The sequence below is a fragment of the Diachasmimorpha longicaudata genome, chromosome 4, assembly GCF_034640455.1.
Source record: "Diachasmimorpha longicaudata isolate KC_UGA_2023 chromosome 4, iyDiaLong2, whole genome shotgun sequence".
NCBI lineage: Eukaryota > Metazoa > Arthropoda > Insecta > Hymenoptera > Braconidae > Diachasmimorpha > Diachasmimorpha longicaudata.
Window position 1 is genome coordinate 8,736,821 of NC_087228.1, and position 22,632 is coordinate 8,759,452.

Consider the following 22,632-nt stretch of genomic DNA (forward strand, 5'->3'; position numbering starts at 1 on the left):
TTATCAGTTTTAGTTTCTCTCTCCCTCAACGGAAGTTTTAAGTTGTATTTATTAAATGGTGGAATTTATGAGTGGATTTCATTGTAGTTCAAAAATAGCTCAACGATTCCAGAAAAAAATTTGAGGAAAATTGATTAACTTCGTTTCGTATTCATTAAAATAAAAATAATCAAAATTTTTCGATCAAACATGGTTTTCTGGATAAAAAAATACCGCAGAAACTGTTTCCCCCGTCCCACCTCAATGTCCATATAATGAATTTTGTTAAATACTCACACGAATACCTGATGACAATTTGCGCTAGTCTAATTGATTATTTTTTTGTATGCGCCGCAGAGATGGCGACGCAAGGTAAGTCTCAAGGTTGTTAGACAAATCCTTTTACTACCATTATTTTATTGCCTCTCTTGTCATCTGAAAAATGAGAACGGTTGTTGCTAAGTCCGTATTATTTATTCATGAGATAGTGTAATCATTCATCACAGGAAAAATAAAAATTTCATCTTGAGGAAAAGGTCACTAATTTTTAGGAACATTTACCTGATTTCCAGCAACAGTTTCTGATTTTTGGAAAATTAGACGCTGAGTACAATAAGTCAGGGAAAAATGATGTTCCATAAGTCGCAAATTTTCCCATTTCTGGAAATGAAAATGTTCCAAAAACTTGGCGACTTCTCTGAAAGCAATTAATTTTTTTAAATCTTTGTAAAACGCTGTATCATTTGAATAACAAACGCGGATAATTTAGCTCACTGTAAACTCGCTGGACGGTAAATGCTTCCTGCTGTGTCGACCGTACCTCATTTTCTCAACTACCTTTCTACTATCCCCGCTTGCTGTTACTAAACTGTAGCTGTCGCCACCTCTGTCGCGCCATACGCAAATTCGTATCTATTCATTCATGGAAGGTGCGCGTGGGTAGATAAGAACAATATCATTATTGACTTCACCATTAGACGATTAAATTGAAGGTGATATCGTCAATTCATCCCATTCTGTACGTGAATATTGCACAATGGGAAAGTGAAAGTGAATCGATTATTTTGTTGCATTATTTTGTTATTCCTCCAGTAATTCTGTCTTTCTCTCTCAGTCACTGGTAGGACATTTCATTTTACAACGTGCGAACACTAGAAATTGACAATTGGTTCAGTCCATAAAAAAAAAAATTCCCAAGTCTTGATGGGTTCAGGATTCCTTCCTGGTTTTGCATGTCCTTTTTCTTCATTTCAAAAGGTAGAAAATGTCACCGATGACAGTATATGTAGATGGGGGTTGTGGCAGGACGCCACGTAGAATTTTTTAATTGATCCTCTCTTTGTTGACAGTCCTCGCAAAAATCAATTATCAGATCCACATCTGATGTTTTGATTCGATTTTCAATTCAGATTCAAAGTTTTTTTTACTGATTTTGATGGCACACTGTATTCCGTTGAATACCTCGCTTGATTAACAAAATAAAGGAAAAACAATAATATGGATTGACTCAAATGTGATTCAGACAGTGTGACAAAACTTGTTCTGTGCATTCCCTTTATCGGTCAAGGTAAAAGACCGATCAGTGAGGCTGCATGAGTCTCACACGGTATTTTACGCACACGCGTCAACCCAAACCCTAATGAATAAAATATTTCGCAATATCAGCTTCTTATCCCACCTTATTTGTCAAAATAACACGTCCGTGGGATATTTCGCAATGATTTTGGTGAAAATCAAGCCAATCTCGTGACTTCAATATTTCATTTCTTTAGGGTTTATTTCTTGTATCATTGCTGGTTATTTGTGGATAATTAAAAGGGAGAGACGTCAGATGTTGAGCGACATCGGTTGATTCCTTTTTAGGTTTACCTTTGGTGAGAGGAGGATTTTGAAAAAAAAATTGTGAGGGAATATTGTTTGTGTGGGCACAACGCATTCCGTGTGGGCGAGTTTTTTACGTTCCTGCATAATTGTTTATGGTAATTGTTCGGGTGATGTTATTAATGTGTTTATCCTGGGTTACGGGTGACACTCAGTTGTGGATAATTAATTTTTGCGGTAGAGGATGATTTGCGGTGATTTTTCATCTAGTAAAATCAACTTGTTGTCACCAAAAAGAAGGGAACATGGGTGTAGTGCAAATTTCCAAAAAAAAAAAAATTTCAATTTATTTTCACGTAACAGTTCAATTGCTACGGGATAAAAATTTTATTATCCTTTTTCATTATCATTATTTTGTCGTTAATCACGATGTTAATTCCGTGGAGAACTTTTTTCCTGCTCTGGACGTTCGATAATAGAAGAGCCGTCATATTGGATTTCCGTTAATACCTCGTGGGGTTTTAACTCGATTACCTCCGTCGATCAATCGCTCCTATCCTCTCCATTTTTTGCTCAACTCGTCTTTCTCAAATTATATATATTTTTTTCCTTTACCGAGTCATGGTTGAACGTCCGCTGGAGGGACACTTCATTCTTCAGAATAAACTCTTGAGTTCTGACCAACTTTGCGTATTTGATTCAGCACAATTTTGTTCGTATCAGTCAGGTTTTTTTTACGGGGATGACATCACAAGTGCAAATGCCTGGAGCATATGTGGTACTATCCTATTACTATCTGGGCCCTGTGTGCGATGAGGAAAGGCCCCCAGGAACCCTCGTTATCCCGACAGACGTACATAAATATACCGGCCTCTGGGTAACGGTAAAAACTATCAAACGCGCTTTTTTTTTCATTCTTCAGATCTTTTTTTTCTTCTGCTAAAGCAGCAGGAAATTCATGGCACAAGTTATTAAATATTTGTGGGGAAGGAGATTCTTTGAAATTTTTTATTCAGTTATTGATAGCAACCTCAGGCAATAGTAGTTTTTCCAATGAACGTTAAATGACACTGCAAATTTGTCATTTCTATTGGTCTTCATAGAGTCATTGGACTAAAATTTATTTTCCATTTACTTTTGTAACTACAACACTTTAGATGATGAAATCTCCTGAAATTTTTGTAGCATCGTCACATGATAAGAATTTCTAAAAAGTATGCCGGATATTTAAGCTTAAATATTTCACCATCTTATCATTGTCGTATTCAAAAGATGTTCGGCCATTCAACAAAATTTGTCCTTCCAAAAACTCATAAAATTTCAGATTTTCAAACAAATGAAAAATTAACCTGACCCCATAACCACAAATAAGTCATTTACCTGGCAATTGTCGACCGAACCATTGTGTTTGCCATGGAACCATTTCCTGGACCAATGACGTCCAAATTTCTCCATACAATACAATAATGACTTTTGCTCGTTGAAAATGTCTAGAAAGTCATGAATTTGGAAAGAATAATTATCTCAGATTTAAGGAACAATAATAACTAACTCAGGAAGTCAAAGTGAAACGGGTCCCGGGCATAACGGGTGCGATGACTCCATATCCGTTGGAGGATCTGCGCCCCAGGCGTCTGCTCACATTCAGCATACGCATGTCTTCCCGTTTGGGTTCCATCCTTGTTTCGTGTTTCCTCGACACTCAGCATCTCCCCTCCACCCCAGGGGGTCAAAACTTTGCACCAACTTCAGGACTAATTAGCATGGTCGGGATTTAATTAACAAGTGGAAAACGAGAAATCCTAGCCCCCTTCTGACTATTCTCAAAAGGAAAAAAACGATAAACCTTTCATCAACATATCAGCAACACTAAATTCAGAGAGTAATTTGAATTGGCCAATTGGTTGGTGTTAAAACGGAATAAAAAACCAGGGCATTGTGCAATAGTGACAGTTTTAGACGGAGAAAAACGTTAAGAGAACGAATGAGGGCCGTATTAGGCTTAAGTGGTTGCGGGAAGGTATATAGATAAGTACTTGTGTTAATGTCACTAAAGTTATTCTCATTTCTTCTTACTTGGGACGTGCAGTTATGCCCCAGTTGCTTGGAAATTTCCAAAATCAATTTTATAAAATTAGTAGCTGTTGAGGATCTCAAATCGTCAGGAAAATATTAAAATCTGAGGAACAGTTGGCTCTAGGACGAATTCTCCTTGATTTAACATCAATTTTCATAATTAGAAAAATCTACTTTTTTCATGTTAATTAGATCAGAAAGTTGCTATCACAATTGGGGCTGAGTAGACTCGTATCACCACTGAATTATGAGGCACTGGCCATTGAGAAACTAACCGGAAGCCCCTGTCATAACGCCTATAAGGGAAACAATAACATTAGAATAATATACTGACATGTTTCTGATATCTGACTCTAACTGAACAATTGAGTTTATTCGACTGCCGTCCATTTCTAACGAACAAATGACATATCCTTCACACAAGTGATAATTAATCCCACGAATAGACAAGTTTTATTTAATTATAAATCATCATTTCCCCTCAGACCAAAGTCAAACGGGTAATCCTAAAGCTAGTAATTTTCTCGTATTCATACCAGCCATGAACGCCCAGACCTATCCATTACAATCACTCTTCGGTGTGAATAAATTAACCCACCCATGTAATAACCTCCCGGACACAACGAAAACACGTCATTTTTAGGATACATATATCACAATGTCTGTCAAACATGGATATGATTGAGCACTCACTGCTCTTGTTCCTCCTGTCAAATATTCGCGAGTATTCGACACTTGTGTCAATTATTCTCACAATCAATGTTACAAAGGAGGACAAATCTTACCAAAAAGAGAAAATGAGATGTTCGTTAAATATAACAACAGCCTTCTCACCCACGTCTGAGGGCCGAATAGTGGGCTGCGTTAAATCATTGACGAAGTTAACTAAATCACTGGATTGAATAGCAATGGCATAAAAAAAATAGAACAAAACATGAATGAGATGAAGGAAATGGCCTCTCAATTTTATTATGATTTTCCATGGGTTCTCAGAATTTTCTTATTGAAAAATTTATTGGATAAAGGCTGAGGATATTAGTTCAATGATTTCACGATAATATCGAGAACTAAAAAACTTTGACAATGTTTTTTTTAAATGTCATTCAATGACACTTTTTACAAAATCATTAGCTAATTGACTATGAAATTGGTGTCTGTCTAGTATTAATGTGTACTACACTGCATTCTATTTCAGACGAATTGATCGGTGGGAAAACAATAAGTTTATTGATGAATTGAAACACAAATGTGAATCGTTTCTTATCTTCCGCCTTTATATCTGAGGAATTTCAAACTTTAATCGTTATTTTGAAGAAGTTTAAGGCATCACCTCAATTCATTGCTAAAGGGCTTTTAATGACTTTCATCTAATTGTTCTTCACGTGAAACCTATCTAAGTCATATTTTTTTCTATTTATGTCCCCAATTGTCTAACAGAGATGGTCTCGAAATGATTCCTCCACTAACGTCACCTGTCAATTAAAATATCCGCTCGTGATTTCGAATTCCGCTCGACTGTCAATTTTCGAAAAATTTGCTGGTGGTCAGACAATTCTACATATTTGCAAAAAATTTACATAAAAAAAATTTGAAGCCAGTGGTGATCGTAACTCTAAAAGGCATTCAATACCCCCAGTTACTTCCGCATCTCAAAATCCCCCCTCAAATCCTCGAAAAATTCAATCTCCCCCTTCACCCTCTCCAAAAAAAAAAACAAAAAAAAAACATTCTCCACAAAAGGAAAGTCGGAAGGACAATACGATTAAAAAATGTTGAGTCTCACCCACGCACAGCCAGTGAGGCCAGGTCTCTGTCTCACCTGGACGCATGCGCACCTCCATTACCCCATTATAAACGATACTGGCTTTAAAAAGTCTCGAATAGAGGGGGACAGTATGTGTCTCACCTGTACAACGTATTACGTTTTTCCTCCCTCCTCATTCCCCACCCCTCATTTCTACGTTTAACCATGGTTCCGTACTCCGCTGGAGTAGTGGAAGATGCGGGTGGGGAAGATTCAAAGCGCAACAGTCAGTGGATGTGCCGGTTCTGTGGCAGGAGGGCGCCTTTCCGAAGCACCTGGTATCATTCGAAACATCCCAATAAAAAAATTTTAAAAATCCCACAAATTCACTTATTTATTTATGATTTTACGTCACCACTGCGTGGTTGTTACGAGGACAATGGTGGGGATTAACCCTGAAATCATTTGGAATAATAAACAAAGTGATTGCTCCATAAATCCACCTGTAACGAAGAAATAACAACGAGTGTTGAATCCCGCGTGCTCTCGATCGGAACTCATTCATCTCGTGCGATTTTTCTTTATGAAATTAATTTTTCAAATTTCAATTTACCACTGGTACCGGTATTTTACGTAATAACTGTGCATGGAGGCGTCACTTGCGTTGGATTCCCCCCCGACAGTGGGAAGTTGACTCTTCAGTGATTCACTGAGTGAAAGGAATATTTAACAGTGCATTTTTGAGTTTCGATACGATACGATCCCTCGGGCCTCAATCGAAATCTTTCTGTGGATAATAAGTTTTTTTTTTTTTTTACTGGATTTTATTGTTCGTGTGCTGATTAGTTTGGATGATTATACTCTCAGTGATAGAGGCTGTGAATCTGTTGTGTTATCTTCGTGGAATGTCAACAGTTTCATAATCACATGTGAAGAACGGGATTCTTTAATCGTCGAGGGGACTTCACGGGGAGTTGTGGCTGCATGGGGAATGACATTTAACGGTTCTGGTTGAATTACAATTTTTACCGAGGGCTTTGGGCTTCATAATGTCAATGTATCGGTTCAGCAAGAGCGGCCGGCTCTTCGTGCAGGGCACGCGGGAGGAAGACGACCGCGATAATGTCGCTGGCTCCAGCATCGGAAACGATCTACAGGCGATTTATACGAAACGAAAATTGTCAACCGAAGTTTTAGGTATTTTTTGGTGGGATTGTGGAGGGTAGAGTTTGTCTAAGAGACTCGTAAAGTTGGAACTTATTATGTACGGAATTTTAATTTTTCGGGATTTGCTCAATGATCCTGAATTTTTTAATTAAAAATTAAAATTTCTGCTGGAATTATATAGAATTTTTTTATATAGAATTTTTTTCATTAGGAAATTCTTCATAATTTCAGTAGAATTACAATAAAAAAAAATTCATTGATTAGAAAATCATCGAAGGTATTCGGAAACTTCGCTCGAAATTTTGTAACAGTGCGGGGGAAGGGAGAGGGCTACTATGAATAAGATACCGAGACAAAATAGGAAACAGCTGATCCGAGACCTTGATCTTGCCCACGCGTCTGGGTTTTTACATGGCTAGACTGGTAAAATTATGTTATTTAATAGCGATGGGATTTCTACTTTGAAATTTTTATGATTTTTCTTCAATTATGAACATGAATTCTGCTTACTAATACAGTGAATAATAGGAGAGATAACGTGGATTCATGCATTATGCACTAGAAATTACTGAGAGAAAATTAAATTGTTTTTTTAAATAAGGGGAAAAGTTATTTCTTCTTTTATTCGAAAAGTCAGAGAAAATAAACTTTCAATTTTATGTGCGCAACAGAAGAGATATTTGTTTCTTTCGAGCATCACATGCTTTGAAATTTGAAATTTCATAAATTGCGAAATCGATTTTCTGGGGAATATAAAAAATTCGGAAATTAATTTACATTTGTGTTAATTTAAATGCAATAAAAATAATAATCATTGAGTTCCAACTGGACGAACGAGTTTCTCGGACAAAAAAAAATATTCATACCCCAGAGATAAATAATTTGATAAACTAGGCTCGTCGATTGAGTCGACAAAGACCTCTAAACGCGGTGAGAACGGAACACGTCGAATCGTGACACGAATAATACGGAAGACAACAACACTGACGCGTGGTGAAGAGAAAAGTGTTGCTGAGGATCTGACAAATCGTGGACACGTTAAGTCACTGCAGTCTGCCCAATACAGCAAGGTCACCACCCAGGGTTCACCAAAGACTAAGACAGTTCGGGTAAGGACAGTACGACTTTCACCGGGTGAAATCACAGCGGAAAATAAAAGTGCAGGGTCTGCAAACCTGAAGTTAATCGAATCGGAAAATTGAGTTATAAAAAATGTCAACAAAAATCGATAGGGGGATAAGGAACCTGATTGGAGCGGATCGAATCCTGATTCTGCTCCAGTGAGAGCTCGTGAAAGAGAAATCCTTGTTTACCAGAAATGTTTTTTCATCTTGGGAAATTAATTTTAAGAGGAAATTTTCCCTACACTTTTGCATTTGTACATGAATATTCAATGACAGTACGTAATTTTTAATGAGCTCAAATTTACCTAAAAACCTGTCTTGAATTTTCACAATTTTTGCTTGACATTTCAATAGTAATTTTCCAACTGAGGAAATCTCTTAAACTCAGTCTAGAGAACCAGAACAAACTGAAAACAGCAAATTCATCTCATGACTGAATTCTCCATTTTCCCAGCGTTAACCTCAGCTTTCTAACTCCCCCTGGAAGACCTCCGTCTCACCGAGATCGAGAGTTGTGCCCTTAAAGAGTCAGGAAAGTCCCAGATACCGGTTTAAATGTGATAAAATACTCTCGAGATCGATTATCTCGTTAAACGACAGACATCTTCATTCTTCCATTCACTTTTGTCTATTGCTCGGACGACGCCTCTATTCCTATCCCACCCCTTGCACACCTGTATTCGGGACAAGGTGAGAAAAAGAGAGAGATATACAGAGATTACACTCAGCTTGCGTCAGGTCTTATTGTGACTACTTAGTCTGCATACAGATAAGTCCTTGTTCCTGTGTCAGGTGATACTCATTTGCCTCGAGATTTAACAACACTCGATTATTCTGTCATGTTGACAGAACGGAAGCACAAACGAACCGTCTATGGATCTGCGGATCTCCACCTACGAGATTTTTTTTTTCTATCGTATGTGGCATTCGACTGACACCCACTACTCGGGAATCGAACTTATTGATTTATATCAATGTCGAATTGACCGGTTTTGGATTAATATCGACCTACGGTAATTTTTCAAGGCTTCGGATGCTCCAGTTAAGGAAATTCTTGTGTTCTATTATTATTTTTCCTCGCATCACATTTTTTCACGCTAAAAGCAATGTTTTGACTTTTTTGTACTCGTTGAAGTACGAATCAGTAATTATTACACTGTCGTACAAATTCAACAGCCTCCGCACCGAAGCACGATCCTTGAACGCAGCCTCAACTTGCCCTCTTCCAGGAAGCATTTATTTCATCCTAGTAATTGCCCTGCAATACCCTCTCAACTACCGGTTTTATACCCCAACAAAAAAATATTTCTACTTCTTTTCCCTCTCAGCTGGATTATCCACCTGATGCCAAACCATTCCACACGACTTTCTTATTCATATTGAAATGGTAATACGATCGCGAAATGGAGAATTAGTTGAGCATGTCCATGTGGCTAACCTGATTAACTCATCTTCCCTCAATTAACCCAGTTTAATTGTAAATGAAAACTGATGTAAATGCGTTGTTGCATGAATTAATCGTGTATTCTTTGTTCGGTGAAAAATCGTTTCGATCGAATTGAGATATAGATCAGTAGGTTCTGTCTTATGGAGATAGTTCACTGAAGAGACGATGACGAGACATTTCCTCACTGATGACATTTAATTTTTTTTATCGAAATTCCGATGTTTATTGAGTCCTTGGGACTGTTAAACATTGAAAATATTGACTCCCTAGTTACAACTTTGGTAATTATTCATCGATAATTGTGAAATGATTCACTGGAATATAATTCTGATGAGATATCAATCGTTAATTCATTTACCGACAAGTTCACTGGACAAGATAATAATCAAATATTTGATTATCGATGACTTGGAATTTTTTTAAAAGCTCTGATCAGTCATTTAATCTTGCAATGAATGTGAGACCAATCGAACTCGCCTGCCTCTCGATTCTCCAGCAGTTGCCACACTCGATGGGCCCCTGACGTCATCAGGATCTGTTTATGGCGATGTCGGGCCATGGCTATCTGGCCCCATAAGGAGACAAATGAATGATCATAACGTATGGCCCTGCCATAAAATCCGTGTGGTGAAACTGCGCTTTTTTTCCTTCTTGATTTTGAGACTTTTTTTTTTAATTCTCGTTATTTTCGCCTGTTTATTTTCTACATGAGAGTCGCTCGCCTCCGCTTTCTCGGTTCGGAGTGACATGGGGGTGACAGGGTGACAGTCTCGTCAAACCAATTAGTTCCTATAGTCCACTTTTACATTTTTTTTAGGGACAGGGGGGAAGGGGTGACGTGCATTGCGGTTTTTGATTATCTGGGCTTCATGCCTGATCATCTGGTGTAATTACGGATTATCTCGGATTGATTGGTGACTCTTGAAGGAGTCATTACCAAGCGATGATGACAAATTGAGGAGTGGAAGGACAAAGGAAGTCTGAGTGAGTGATTTTGCCGAGCTTTTGATTCTCCAGGAGTATTTGATAATTGGAGGGAATTTTTTGGAGCTACAGCTCTGCCCTTTAGAAATAATTATGAGAAAAATTCAATGTTGGTCGCTTTCAGATCGAGGTCGCTGACAAATATGTTATCTTTTATCGCGTATTTTTATTGTTGTTAACCTTTGAGAACCAGGAGCTTGTGGAAGTGTGAAACAGTTACTGCATTCACCAATTGAGTGATGATGAATTCTATTCCATTATATTCTTTGAAAAAATTGCGCTTGAATTGTTCTGCCACTGCGATTGTGATCTGTATTTTATTGTGGATTATCATCTATAGATTTATGGTTCTTAGAGTAGCTGTTACGGATTGACTGTTATCAATTCAGTGGGTGAATGGTGAACCGTGGTCGCGACGAGTTAATTTTGTTGCGAGTTCAGGTTCCCCAGAATATTGAGGAATTTACCAACGAGGCAGAAATATTTCGAGCGGTTTTGTGACCACGAGAGGAAAATTTAAATTTAAAAAATTGGAATTGAAGATTACAAAAAAATCTGATTCTTATAATCTTCCTCAGGCTCAATAAAATTGGAAGAAATCTTCATCAAAGCAAACTCAACGGCCCCCGTAAAAAATTCCTTCCTAAATTGAGTTGTCTCATCCTCTTCAACCTCTTCACTCTCAAATCACCAATCTCCCGGACGACAAACAATTTTCTAGTGTCACGATCAAGGCCAGAAGCTCGTCTCACTCGTCGAAAAATTCTTCCTACATCCTTCGAAGAATAAACATGTCATTCGGCTCTCTCACGACACTTTTATTGCATGATTATCATGAGAAAATAATTAATAAATTGAAGAGAAAAACATCGTTGCGATAAATATCGATTGTCCAAGGTCACAAGTGATTTTCAAAATTATGGAATTCCATCGGCAATTAGCCACGGTCGACAGTAATAATTCATCATCCAGAGGAAGAGCTTAAATGTCAAGTGACAAAAACTATTACCGCCAATTCTCAATCCCGGAAATGAGTTACGGTGATTCTTATATTTTACAATGGACTCCAGAGAGAGGGAGAGAGGGAGAGAGGGTGAGGGCCCAGCCTCCTGATCAATCGTTTGCCGTCACCATGTAACCGTTACTCGTGAATGCAGGTACAATTTCCTTCACAATGAGACGATCCACTCGTCAGAAGAATAAGAAAATGAAGAAGGAAAAAAATAATGACGGGGAATAAGTGCAAAATTGTATTGAATACAGTGAGAGTCTAGTAGTCTGCTGAGGTTTATTTATCGAGTTGAGGCTATTTCGCCAAGAATCGTGATAGGTTGAACTTAAAACGGCCTATCGTTTAATTTTATATGCTTCCTGGATGCTCTAACACTTCCTCATCTGATATTTTTGTCCAAATAGTATCGTTTTCCCTCTTCCACGTCGTTGAAACTACACAGTTAAGATTTTTTCAAGTTTTAAAAATCGTTTTCATTAATTTAAACTTTTCATAGGTTTGAAGAAAGTTTAATTAGTCGATGATTTCCAGTGAAAATCTAGAAATCCAAAGATTTCTCCTTCTTGAACCCTGAGAATTCTTGATTTTAAACCAATATCTGTCTCTAATCCCTCTCATTAGAGCCAAATTTTTGTGCAATTAACTAGTTCACCTGAACATTGTAAATAACCATAAGACTCTTCTTCTAAAACTCTCCTGTAATTAGAACATTCAGTTGCACCACAGATCGAAAGGCGAAAATACCATAACTTTAGAAAGCTATTTTTATGTAATGTAATGTTAACGATAAGATAATGCCTCATGCAACATGGAATTGTCTCTGCCATTTGAATCTCAGCATTAGCATACATTAGCTTTAAAGCGGTATGAAACATCTTCATGTACCAAGGCTTTCTCAGCCTGAGAATAATTTAAAGAAATTTTCGATGCTCAATAAATTGCAAAAAAAAGATTTCCCAAGCAAAAAGCACACGGACTAATGATTAATATAACGTCATTTGGATTTTAGATATCCGATATAGTGGTTGGACAAGAGCCGAACGTGACTGCACGCGAGGCACTGCTGCGCTGGGCGAAACGGTCAACTGCACGTTATCCGGGTGTTCGTGTTACGGATTTCACTGGTTCATGGCGCGATGGCCTCGCATTCAGTGCATTACTTCATCGAAACCGTCCCGACCTCATCGACTGGAAGACAGCGCGTTCCTGTCAAGCGAGAGAACGACTGCATCAAGTTTTCTACATCGCTGAGCGCGAGTACCACGTTACCAGGCTTCTCGATCCCGAAGGTATGATATTCAGATTTTTAATGTTTAATTACTTATATCTGTGAAGTGTAAACCCAAGAGGAATCCCTTCTCATTGTTGCCCAATTTCTGATGGATATCTTGGAATCTAGGGGAGATAGCCAAATTTTTATTATCATTTTTTTAATGGAGTGATTTAACTAGTACAACAAATGTCAATTACAAAATCCACTATCTCTCTTATATTCGGAGATATCGCTCGAAAAATTGACTGAGAATTGAACTACCTTATCTCGTTTTACCACTTCGCTAGTGAATTTTATTTGAAGTTTCCTCTTGACGTTATTCAAGGCGGCGGTTAAAATACAGGTGATTCATTTGTTCCCCCTAGAACTGTCGTACACTTCGCGTGAATAATTTTTTTTCACGGCTCCCCGAATGTTGAGACCTTTCCGGTTCTCACTTACATTCATTTTAATCTCAATAGCATTTTAGAACGAAAAAAAATTCTTCGGGATTGACTCCCAGGTGAAATAGCCTTCAAACGATTTAGACAGATGAAAATTTTCATTCAATTGGGCCACGTCGTGTCTAAGATAGTGAGCACTGATCAGGATTCTTTAATCTTTGAATCACAACTGTCCTAGAAGTATTTCTCCCCAAGATCAATAGGTCAACAGAACGAAGGGGAAATCGTGCCAAGCGTTCAACTAATTTGACAAATAATACCCCATCCTGAACCGCCTTTGAATCGCAAAGAGTTTTAATTTACCTCAGGATAAAAGTACATTTTCACGATTTTATTATGAATGCCGAATAACCTTATACCTGGATATACGTACTCGGAATTGTCTATGTAGCACATATTCTTTTGGTCACGGTTACCCGACACCGCTTCCGCTTGTGCTCACCCACCATGACACCGGCACTCTTTTATAATTGGGTTTAAAGATGCGTGCGGTGGACGACCATTGTTCAGGAATATGTATCGAAAGGGATGAATCCTTGGAGGAAATTATCCTTGAAAGACGATAGTCTTTGAAAGCCCTTTGACAAAATATTGAAAGCAAGAAGCCAACGAAACTTTCATTTTATCTTTAAATTTTCTGAGAAGACATTGTCACCTTTTTGAATCATTAACATTAAAAATATATATTTTTTTGACAGATGTCGATACCCCCGAACCGGACGAGAAGTCTCTGATAACGTACATCTCCTCGCTCTACGATGTATTCCCAGAGCCCCCGCCAATCCACCCTCTGTACGATGCTGACGCCCAAAGGCGCTCAGGTGAATATCGTGAGCTTGCAAATGCTCTCCATCTGTGGATTCGCGAAAAAATCTCCATAATGCAGGAACGCGCTTTCCCCCCAACTCTGATTGAGATGAAAAAATTGGCAGCCGATAATGCCAAATTCAAGAACGAAGAAGTACCAGTCAGGTACCGTGACAAACAACGACTCACTCACATATTCCGCGATCTCCAGAAGTACTTCGAGGCTGTAGGTGAAGTGGACATGGAGCAAGAGTTGCACATAGATGTTATCGATAAAAATTGGAATCGTCTGATGCTGCTCCATCAGGAGCGAGAGCAAGCGGTGCTTGATGAGATAAAACGCTTGGAGCGACTCCAGAGACTCGCTGAGAAAGTTCATCGTGAGATGAAAGCCACGGACAATCGTCTGGAGGAGTTGGAGAGAAGGGTCGAGGACGAGGCTCGTCGTCTCGATCGTTTGCATCCACTTGAGGCGAAGCACGCTGTGGATCTCTTGGAACAGGATATTCGCAGCACGGAAATCTCCATCCAGAATATCTTCACTGATGTTCAGACTCTCATTGATGGAAAATACAGTCAGGGTGGTGAACTTTATAAGCGGTGAGTTGACATCGTCCACTTATTTCAAAGGAGTTTAATTAATTACCAACTGAAGAGTATGTTATTCATATTAACTTGACTGGAATAATGTAATAATGAACAACTATGTAATGCTAGACACCTTTCCCCCCCGAAAACTTCTCTTCACATGGTATTGGTTTCAAACTCCGATTGAAATATCATGGATTCCATTTTCACTGATCAATGCCTCATTTCAATATTTTCAGAGTGCAAAAATTACATCAGCGTTGGGTGTCATTGCGCTCTCTATTGCACAAGCGTCTGGTTGAACCCCTCTCAGCAGTATCATTCCCCGTTGAGGAGCGTGTTGTCACAAAACATCGTACAACTGTTCACGAGACACGTTTAGTCGATACAAATCCACATTTTCGTAATTTACACGACTGCATCGACTGGTGTAAGAACAAACTCAAGCAGATCCAGGAGGCTGACTACGGCTCTGATCTTCCCAGTATCAAGAACGAATGGGACATTCATCAACGCGAGCACAAGAGCATCGAGCAATTCAGAAGTAAAATTGAGAAATGCGTTTACGCCAAGACTAATTTTCACGGTGAAGAATTGTCACTGTACAGCCAACATCTCAGTACACTGCAGCAGATATACTCCGACTTGCTGGAGATATCTAATAAACGTCTTTCGGATCTCGATGTTCTTCATGATTTTGTTCAGTCAGCAACTAGAGAGCTACACTGGTTTAATGCTAAGGAGGAGATTGAAGTCACACGAGACTGGAGTGACAAGAATCTTAATGTGCAGAGTGTGGAACAATATTATGAGGTAAAATACAGGCTCAGTATCCTTGCAGTAAATTAGAGATAAGTTGAAGCATTTCATGAAGAGGGGATTATGCTATTTATTCTACTATTTTAATGAAATAATATTCATCTAGTTTGATTACAATTAATGGCCAATTTACGTGTCCGTTCACCATATAATTTCCGTCTATTTATCAATTTTTCCCATTTGCAAGCATTCATTTGGTTCAGGATCAGAGGTACATTTACCCTATCTCCCCAAATAAAAAAAAACGTAACAATTTCTAACAGTCTATTTCTTCTACAGAATCTCATGAACGATATGGAGAAACGTGAAATCCAGTATGTAGCAGTGCAGCAACGGGCTGAGATTCTCATAAGTCAGGGACACCCAGCCTCGAAGACAATCGAAGCGTACAGCTCAGCAATGCTGAAGGCATGCTCTTGGCTCCTGCAGTTGACACACTGCCTCGAGGTTCATCTCAAGCATGCAGCAGAGAGCCAGCAGTTCTTCAAAGAAGTCCAACAGGCTGAACAGTGGCTGTCAAAGCAGGATGAGATCCTCAACACCATCTACTCCCAATCTGAATTCAGCATTGACGAGGGAGAGCGTTTGCAGAGGGGCTTGAGTGAGCTTAGAGTTGAGTTGGAGAGCCATGAGAAGCAGGTCCGAAGACTCGTGGATCAAGCAAAGATGATTGTTCCAATGAAACAACGAAGGCAACCAGTAACGAGACCACTCCAGGTCACCTGCATCTGTGAATACAAAGAAGTCAACATGTCCATTGAGAAGAATGAGCAGTGCACACTCTACGATAACTCTGGTAGAGTAAAATGGAGGGTAAAGAATTCTCAAGGTGTGGAGTCTCCAGTGCCAGGTGTTTGCTTCTCTCTGCAGCCACCAGACAAGGATGCCCTTGATGCTGCTGAACGTCTTCGTCGTCAGCACGACAGAACCACTGCCCTGTGGCAACGAAAGCACTTACGTCTGAGACAGAACACCATTTTTGCGACTATCAAGGTCGTGAAGGGCTGGGACTTTCCTCAATTCCTTGCTATGGGACAGGATCAACGAGCGACAATCAGACGAGCTCTCAACGAAGACGCTGAGAAGCTTCTTGCTGAGGGAGACCCAGCTGATCCTCAACTGAGAAGACTCAGGAGAGAAATAGCCGATGTCAACAGGCTGTTCGATGACTTCGAGAAGAGGGCTAGGGCGGAAGAGGAGTCCAGAAATGCTGGGAGAATCTTTGATGATCAACTTTCCTCACTGAAGCAGTCTCTTGATGAGTATGAGAGAATTCTTAACATAAGAATTGCCTCTCCACTGCCCAGGGACTTGGACAGTCTCGAGCATATTGTTCTAGAACACAAGGACTTTGAGCTGAATCTGCAGAGACTGGCTCCTGATTATGAGGAGGTGCAGCAGACATTCAGGGGAATAACTCTGAAAATACCAGCTATGAGAAATAAGCTGGATGACGTAATGACCAAATGGAATAATTTGTGGAATCTCAGCAATATCTACATTGAAAGGCTCAAATGTGTGGAGATTGTGCTGTCTGGCTTGGAAGATAATATTGCCAGCATTTCTGAATTTGAACTCAAACTCGCTTCTTATTCTGACCTTCCCTCTGATGTGAAAGGACTGCAGATTGTTCTCGAGGACCTCATGACTCTGCAGAATGCCATTGGACAGCAGCAAATTTCCATAGATCAGCTCAATGATGATGCGCATAATACTAGGCGAGTTGTGGAGAAGTCAAGACCTAATCATCGTGGTCCTCACAGTGATATGGATCGCCTAGATGCTGAGGTCAGTAGGCTGAACTCACGGTGGACAAATATTTGTGGACAGGTTGTCGATAGAATGAGGAGTGCTGAAGCCGCTTATATCCTTGCTCAGAAATATCATACTTCTTATCAGAGTGAAGTTGACTTTGTTGATGATAGTTATAAAAAACTGGAGGCTACTTCACCGGTGCTCACTAAGGCACATGAACTTGAAACAACAAAGGTTAGGATTTTAAAAATTATTATTACATAACTAATTCTTTCTACGACTTTGCGTTTTATCCTTTTATTTCCTTTATTTTATTGTACAAAAAACAAATTAAAAATGGAGAAGTGGAAAATAAAATGAAGTGTATTTGCCTGCAGAACCTGTTGAACCGAGTCTGTGATCGTGCACCAGCAGTGGAAGCTGTCAACATGACTGGTGGCAGATTGATACGCGAGGGCAAGGTAAGATTCATTGAAATAGCAATTTGCAAAGCCGTACAAATAGCCACGAAGCCTATGGGAGTGAATGCTTGAATGAATGAGAATTGAGACTATTTACTAGATTTAAGTAGATCTACACTGTACATCATCATTGGTATGAGAATCATCTGTAAATTGTTCTCCAGCCTCTTCCTTTCAGCGAACAACGATAAAGATGTACTCTCGTTGTTGATTAACGTATCGACTTCTCCACACGGTCGTACGCACTACAAAACTATGGCAAAACGTGAATTCTATGAGATCTGTTGTATTTTTTTTTTATGAAAAATATTCAGGTTTGGTTTTTTATCTGCTGCTTCGGGTATCTAGATGTTCAAGAGTTTAACGACCGTCCACTCACTATTACTAATGGGTGGTATCATATTTTTACGAATTACATTTCTAAAATGAATAGCATGGTTGAATGGTGCTTGGGTTGGGTGATGGAATAAATGGATTTTGGTAGCAGGCATTAAAACCTCGTAGATTATTTAATCAGTGAACCAGTAGATCATCTCAGTGTGGTACAATAACTTTGAATTTACATTTCAAGTAATTGATTATTCAAAATTAAAACCATCGCTAGCTCACGATATAATTATTTATTAAAACAACTTACAACTTTTTTATGCTAAAAAATACATCACGTTTATTAATTTATCCTACGGTTATTATTACCACACTGTTACTAGCAATAAGTAGAAAACAACGTGCGAAATAATTTTACAGAAACCTGAATTGTCACTGAAAATTCCATTACCTTTATTGAAACATTTTTCACCACATTTTTCTTGATTCATTTGAAAAATTGGCAAATGAACTTGGATAAATTCCCATAAATATATGCATAGGAATTTCTCCGTTGAAACTAAAAGAAAAGAATAGAAATTCAATGGGATCTTCTGTCAAATTTGTTAGATTTTTCTGTGAAATGTTTTTGTCCATAATTTAGTAGAAATGTAGAGTCCTAGCTGTCATCGTTGCTTTTCAGCCAACAAACTGTAAACAGTAGTGATTATTAGATATCCTAATTTACTAACCATAACGGACTAACCGGCCTCTATAGATTTATGGCAACCAGCTGAGATCCTTCAAGGAACTGCTCGAAGAAATCACTCCATCATTCGATGCATCCATCAAACGACCGAGACGCGAGTCCATCATAACAGTGGACAGCATTGCACGGGATCTTGATAATCTCAACAGAAGATACACAACACTTGTCAGCCTCTGCCAAGAGCGCGTGCAAAAACTTTCGCAGCAGTATCCTGACGACGTGGCGTTACAAGTAAGTGTCTTTCATTATTTGTCACTAAATGTATGAATAATTTTAAAACGTCAATGATAAAACCCTCTGAAGAGGCGATAATTACCGACCAACTCCGATACGAACACCGCAAAAAAAAATCGTTGTAAATACCGTACACAAATAGCTTAAACAACCCTTATAAGCGTTCCTCCCCCTACAATCTAAACTACCTAGTAAAATTGGGTAAACTGCAGTACTAAAAGCTCTCGATAACGATCATTCACCAAAAAGTTGTACAAATCACGCAATTGCACATTTTCCCGATGTACGTAGTAGCAAAATCCTCAATAGTTACATTTCAAAGGATCTTTTCAACTGTAACCTTTACCGCTCGTAACTTCTGTAGCACCATTCAAATTATCTGTAAATTTGCACACGACAGAAACAACATAGTGAGTGTTTACACACTCCTTGAGAACCGGTTTAGTCTGCGACGAAAAATTAATTTACTTTCGCACTCCTCATGTATAACGAATAGTTACGCATTGAACTTGAAACCAAAATAAATTAGGAGGGGAAAAAAATTCATATGCTCAATGCCACGTGCAGTTGCAATAAAACTGCCACATGACATCACTGAAATTTCTAATTGGCGAGTGACGCCATTTAATTCAGCCACCACCACGCATTCCAGTTGATCTTATGTGTCTTTGATACTTCTTAAAGACTCGCTAACCGAACGATAAAACCGTGTCATTATAAATCATTGAAGGATTAATGCAGCGGTTTTGCATTTCACATGCATTTAAGACCTATCGTTTTACCATTACCGCGACGCTAATAACATGTATATCACTGAGAAAATAATCATGCATCGGCGAGATTGATAAGGGTTAATTATGCCGGTAAATTGTATGGATCTTAATCGGGGTATTAAGCTCCATACAATTGATTATTTTTTCATTTTATCCACCGGGCATTCTCGCAGGATCAATAATTGTGGTAGAGTAGGGACTGCTAACTGGCGCGGCGGCTGTTGAACGTGCGTGGGCAGGTGTCCTTGCTATTTTTTTTTCTCTTCAATAGGTTTTTTTATCTCCTTCCATAAGTGTCTTTCTCAGAGTGGGCTTTATCCATATTTACCTGATGTAAGAGTCGAGTAATCACGATTGCGAATAAAAACAGAGTTTGATTGATCTACACTGTTGGCGAAGATATAAATTCCGATTTTCAGAGGAGTGGTAGTTAATTCGATGAAGGGAACATAATTATGAAATTTAAAAATAAATGACAAAGATGTTTGGTATCGTAATGCTCAATTATTCATGCAATCGGGTTTCGATAAATATTCAATATGCCCCTTGAATCTACCAGCTGCTGAGAAATAGTAATTCCAATCAGCTCAATTAGTTACGTTCATAATTTACCGACATACTTCTCTCCAATGTTATCGATGTCCTCTGCGCATAAAAAAGTCTCGGCTATTTATTCACAAACGTTCAAAATATTTCTACTTTAGATCTCGCCGCTTCCTATACACCAAAATTATCCCAGAATCTCTAATCAAATTAGAGATTCAGAATTTGTAAAATCATAATTTAAAAATGTTGTAAGTTTCTTCAAGGTTAAGTGAAATGCGACACTGGCATTTGTAGTGAACTCCCAAAACTAGGTTTCATTGATGAAACCGAGGAAATCCCTCTTGTTTTTCGTTCGTTGAAAAAAATAATTAAAAAAACGAAGTCTGTGAATAGTCTAGCATTGCGATCGTTGTCGGGCCACTTCAGTCTCCCGTGCGACGTCGTAGTGCTAACATCGTTGGTTCCATTACGTCAAAGGCGTTTCCTCAAATCACATGTTTCAGGCTTTTCGATTATCCCATATTATTGAACATAATTTTTTCATTCTCTTGTGATTGTGGAATTATGGATTATCGAGGTGTACCGTATTTGCGATGTTTCAATGGAACCAGGGAAAATCGATTTTCACAGTGTCTACGTCGACGTGGCGACTGAGAGTGCCTTTTATTGATACCTATTCGTACTATTTATCGTGGCTTAGTGCCATACGGTGAATTTTTCGTGGATTGTATAGTGTATTGTCTTCAATTTTGCCATCAGATTAAATTTTTTAAAGCATTATGTTGCCGCAGAGAAGAGTGGTGAGAAAGGTAACGCTTCGTCACAGTTTTTGGATGAGTTTTTTTTTATTTTTATGGATATTGTTGATGTATTTTCATTGTTATCGGTTTTGATAAGACACTTATCGGGATTATTAGTCGATAATGAAGAGAAGGAATTTGATTGTGGGATTTTTGTCCTGGTTTATTTGTTTTTTTAATTACTTTCGAAGAGAAGGGAGTGTTCAGTTAAATTGCTATTAAAAATTGAAATTCAAGATTTTTAATGATATTTACTTTCATTTTTTCTAATGGAACTAGGAGGTTTTAATTATAAAATTCCTTGGAATCTTACCAGCCCAGTCAGTTTTTGATAAAAATTTCTAAGGAATCAGCTTAGAAATGTCCGTAAAAATTTTTAATCTGGAGTGAATCCATTTAATCTGAGTGAAAACACGTGTGGACTGACAGCCACCGCGGTTAACAGTATAGCGGCTCTTAACCCGGGTACATTATTTATAAAAAAAACAGCGATATGGGAATTCTGAAAATAGCCGAGATGATTCATTGAAGTACATGCTTTATCGCGAATCGAATTCCCCTGCAAATGAGTTTCAACTGCTATTAGAAATGATCTGTGTTTTAACTAATGGCATTAATAACTTGAATGTCATAAACCGATTTACCCGTGAACTCAGAAAGAGTTAATCATCTCAAAATTAATATTCGAGAACCGATATAATGATTATTTTCGTAGAGTAGGTAAACGAGATATTTAAATAGTATTCACACGATTTTCGCAACACCTGTCGGCCATCCAAATGGCAATTACGTAAGTCATTTCTAGTCAAGTTCACGGTGCGGTGGAGGTTGCAAAGAGTGATGTCACCGGTCATTTCAAGCCAAAAAAATGAAATCACCCGAGAATCTCATATCAACTATTTAGTCATAAATGATGTGCACTTCGTTACAGGAGTTTTATGTCAAGGTTGACGATATGAATATTCCGAGGATATGACCATGAATGAAATAAATTTCCTTAACGCATATTACAACATCAGAATTTTTTCCAAGTCCAAATAAACACGAAGTCGAGTTCACCTTTTGAGAACTTTCGATGCAGAATCTGTCGAAATACACCGACCACTCGCGAACGAAAGGAAAAAAACCTTCGAGATAAATTCTCTAAAATCTGAATAAATTCCAATAGTCACAATTCCAGATTCTAACGATCACTGCAAGATCCGAATTCGACAACGATCGGACATGCTCTAAATATATGAATCGCCTTCGACTCCTTGAAAAGTGCAACTCCCCCGTTACCGTGTCCCTCACCTCTCCCACACCAAAAACAAATTATTTATAGACACATTTTTATTCTATTAGTCTCTTTGTAATGAATCGCATCGTCAGGAAGTTCCCAGTCTCACGACTGCACGCGTCGGACCGTTAACAAAATCCGCCTTCCGTTGGGTCATGCATCACCGACCAACTTTTCATCCGTCAAAAATCTGGGCAATTCCTCCGTGGCAGTTCACTACCCACTTCTTCCGACAGTGTATCGTATTTTATTGTGAAGTTGGCATATCGTCGGGTCGTTATAGTCGTATTTTGTCGTCGTAAGCACTTACTATGACGGTAGTTGGATGACTGTCTCGTTGCTACCTGTAGCGTTCACTACATTTTTCATTGTAATGTAGTCTTTCGTGATATGACAGTACAGTTTACCCAAGTGTTTGCAGTTCA

At 38.6% G+C, this 22,632-nt stretch overlaps 1 protein-coding gene and 1 long non-coding RNA gene across 39 annotated transcripts in view; one reads left to right on the top strand and one right to left on the bottom strand.

Annotated features, from left to right (window-relative positions):
- The window catches only part of LOC135161682 (microtubule-actin cross-linking factor 1), a 140,841-nt gene that overhangs the window by 84,269 nt on the left and 33,940 nt on the right, over window positions 1-22,632 (top strand). For 23 of the 38 annotated variants that reach the window (XM_064119472.1, XM_064119470.1, XM_064119474.1 and 20 more), the window contains 7 exons: window positions 12,364-12,643; window positions 13,769-14,477; window positions 14,705-15,278; window positions 15,472-15,495; window positions 15,564-17,273; window positions 17,417-17,500; window positions 18,585-18,806. In XM_064119472.1, the coding sequence (XP_063975542.1) occupies window positions 12,364-12,643; window positions 13,769-14,477; window positions 14,705-15,278; window positions 15,472-15,495; window positions 15,564-17,273; window positions 17,417-17,500; window positions 18,585-18,806 (3,603 nt within the window). Of the gene's footprint in view, window positions 1-4,931; window positions 6,818-7,681; window positions 7,897-12,363; window positions 12,644-13,768; window positions 14,478-14,704; window positions 15,279-15,471; window positions 15,496-15,563; window positions 17,274-17,416; window positions 17,501-18,584; window positions 18,807-20,768; window positions 20,938-22,632 lie in introns of those variants that run through there. The other 15 variants (XM_064119478.1, XM_064119487.1, XM_064119506.1 and 12 more) reach the window with 7 other exon arrangements.
- LOC135161715 (uncharacterized) lies at window positions 18,106-18,702 on the bottom strand. Its single transcript, XR_010298851.1, has 2 exons — window positions 18,573-18,702; window positions 18,106-18,517 (listed from the first exon to the last, which is right to left on the bottom strand). It is a non-coding gene; the product is annotated as an uncharacterized LOC135161715 (long non-coding RNA).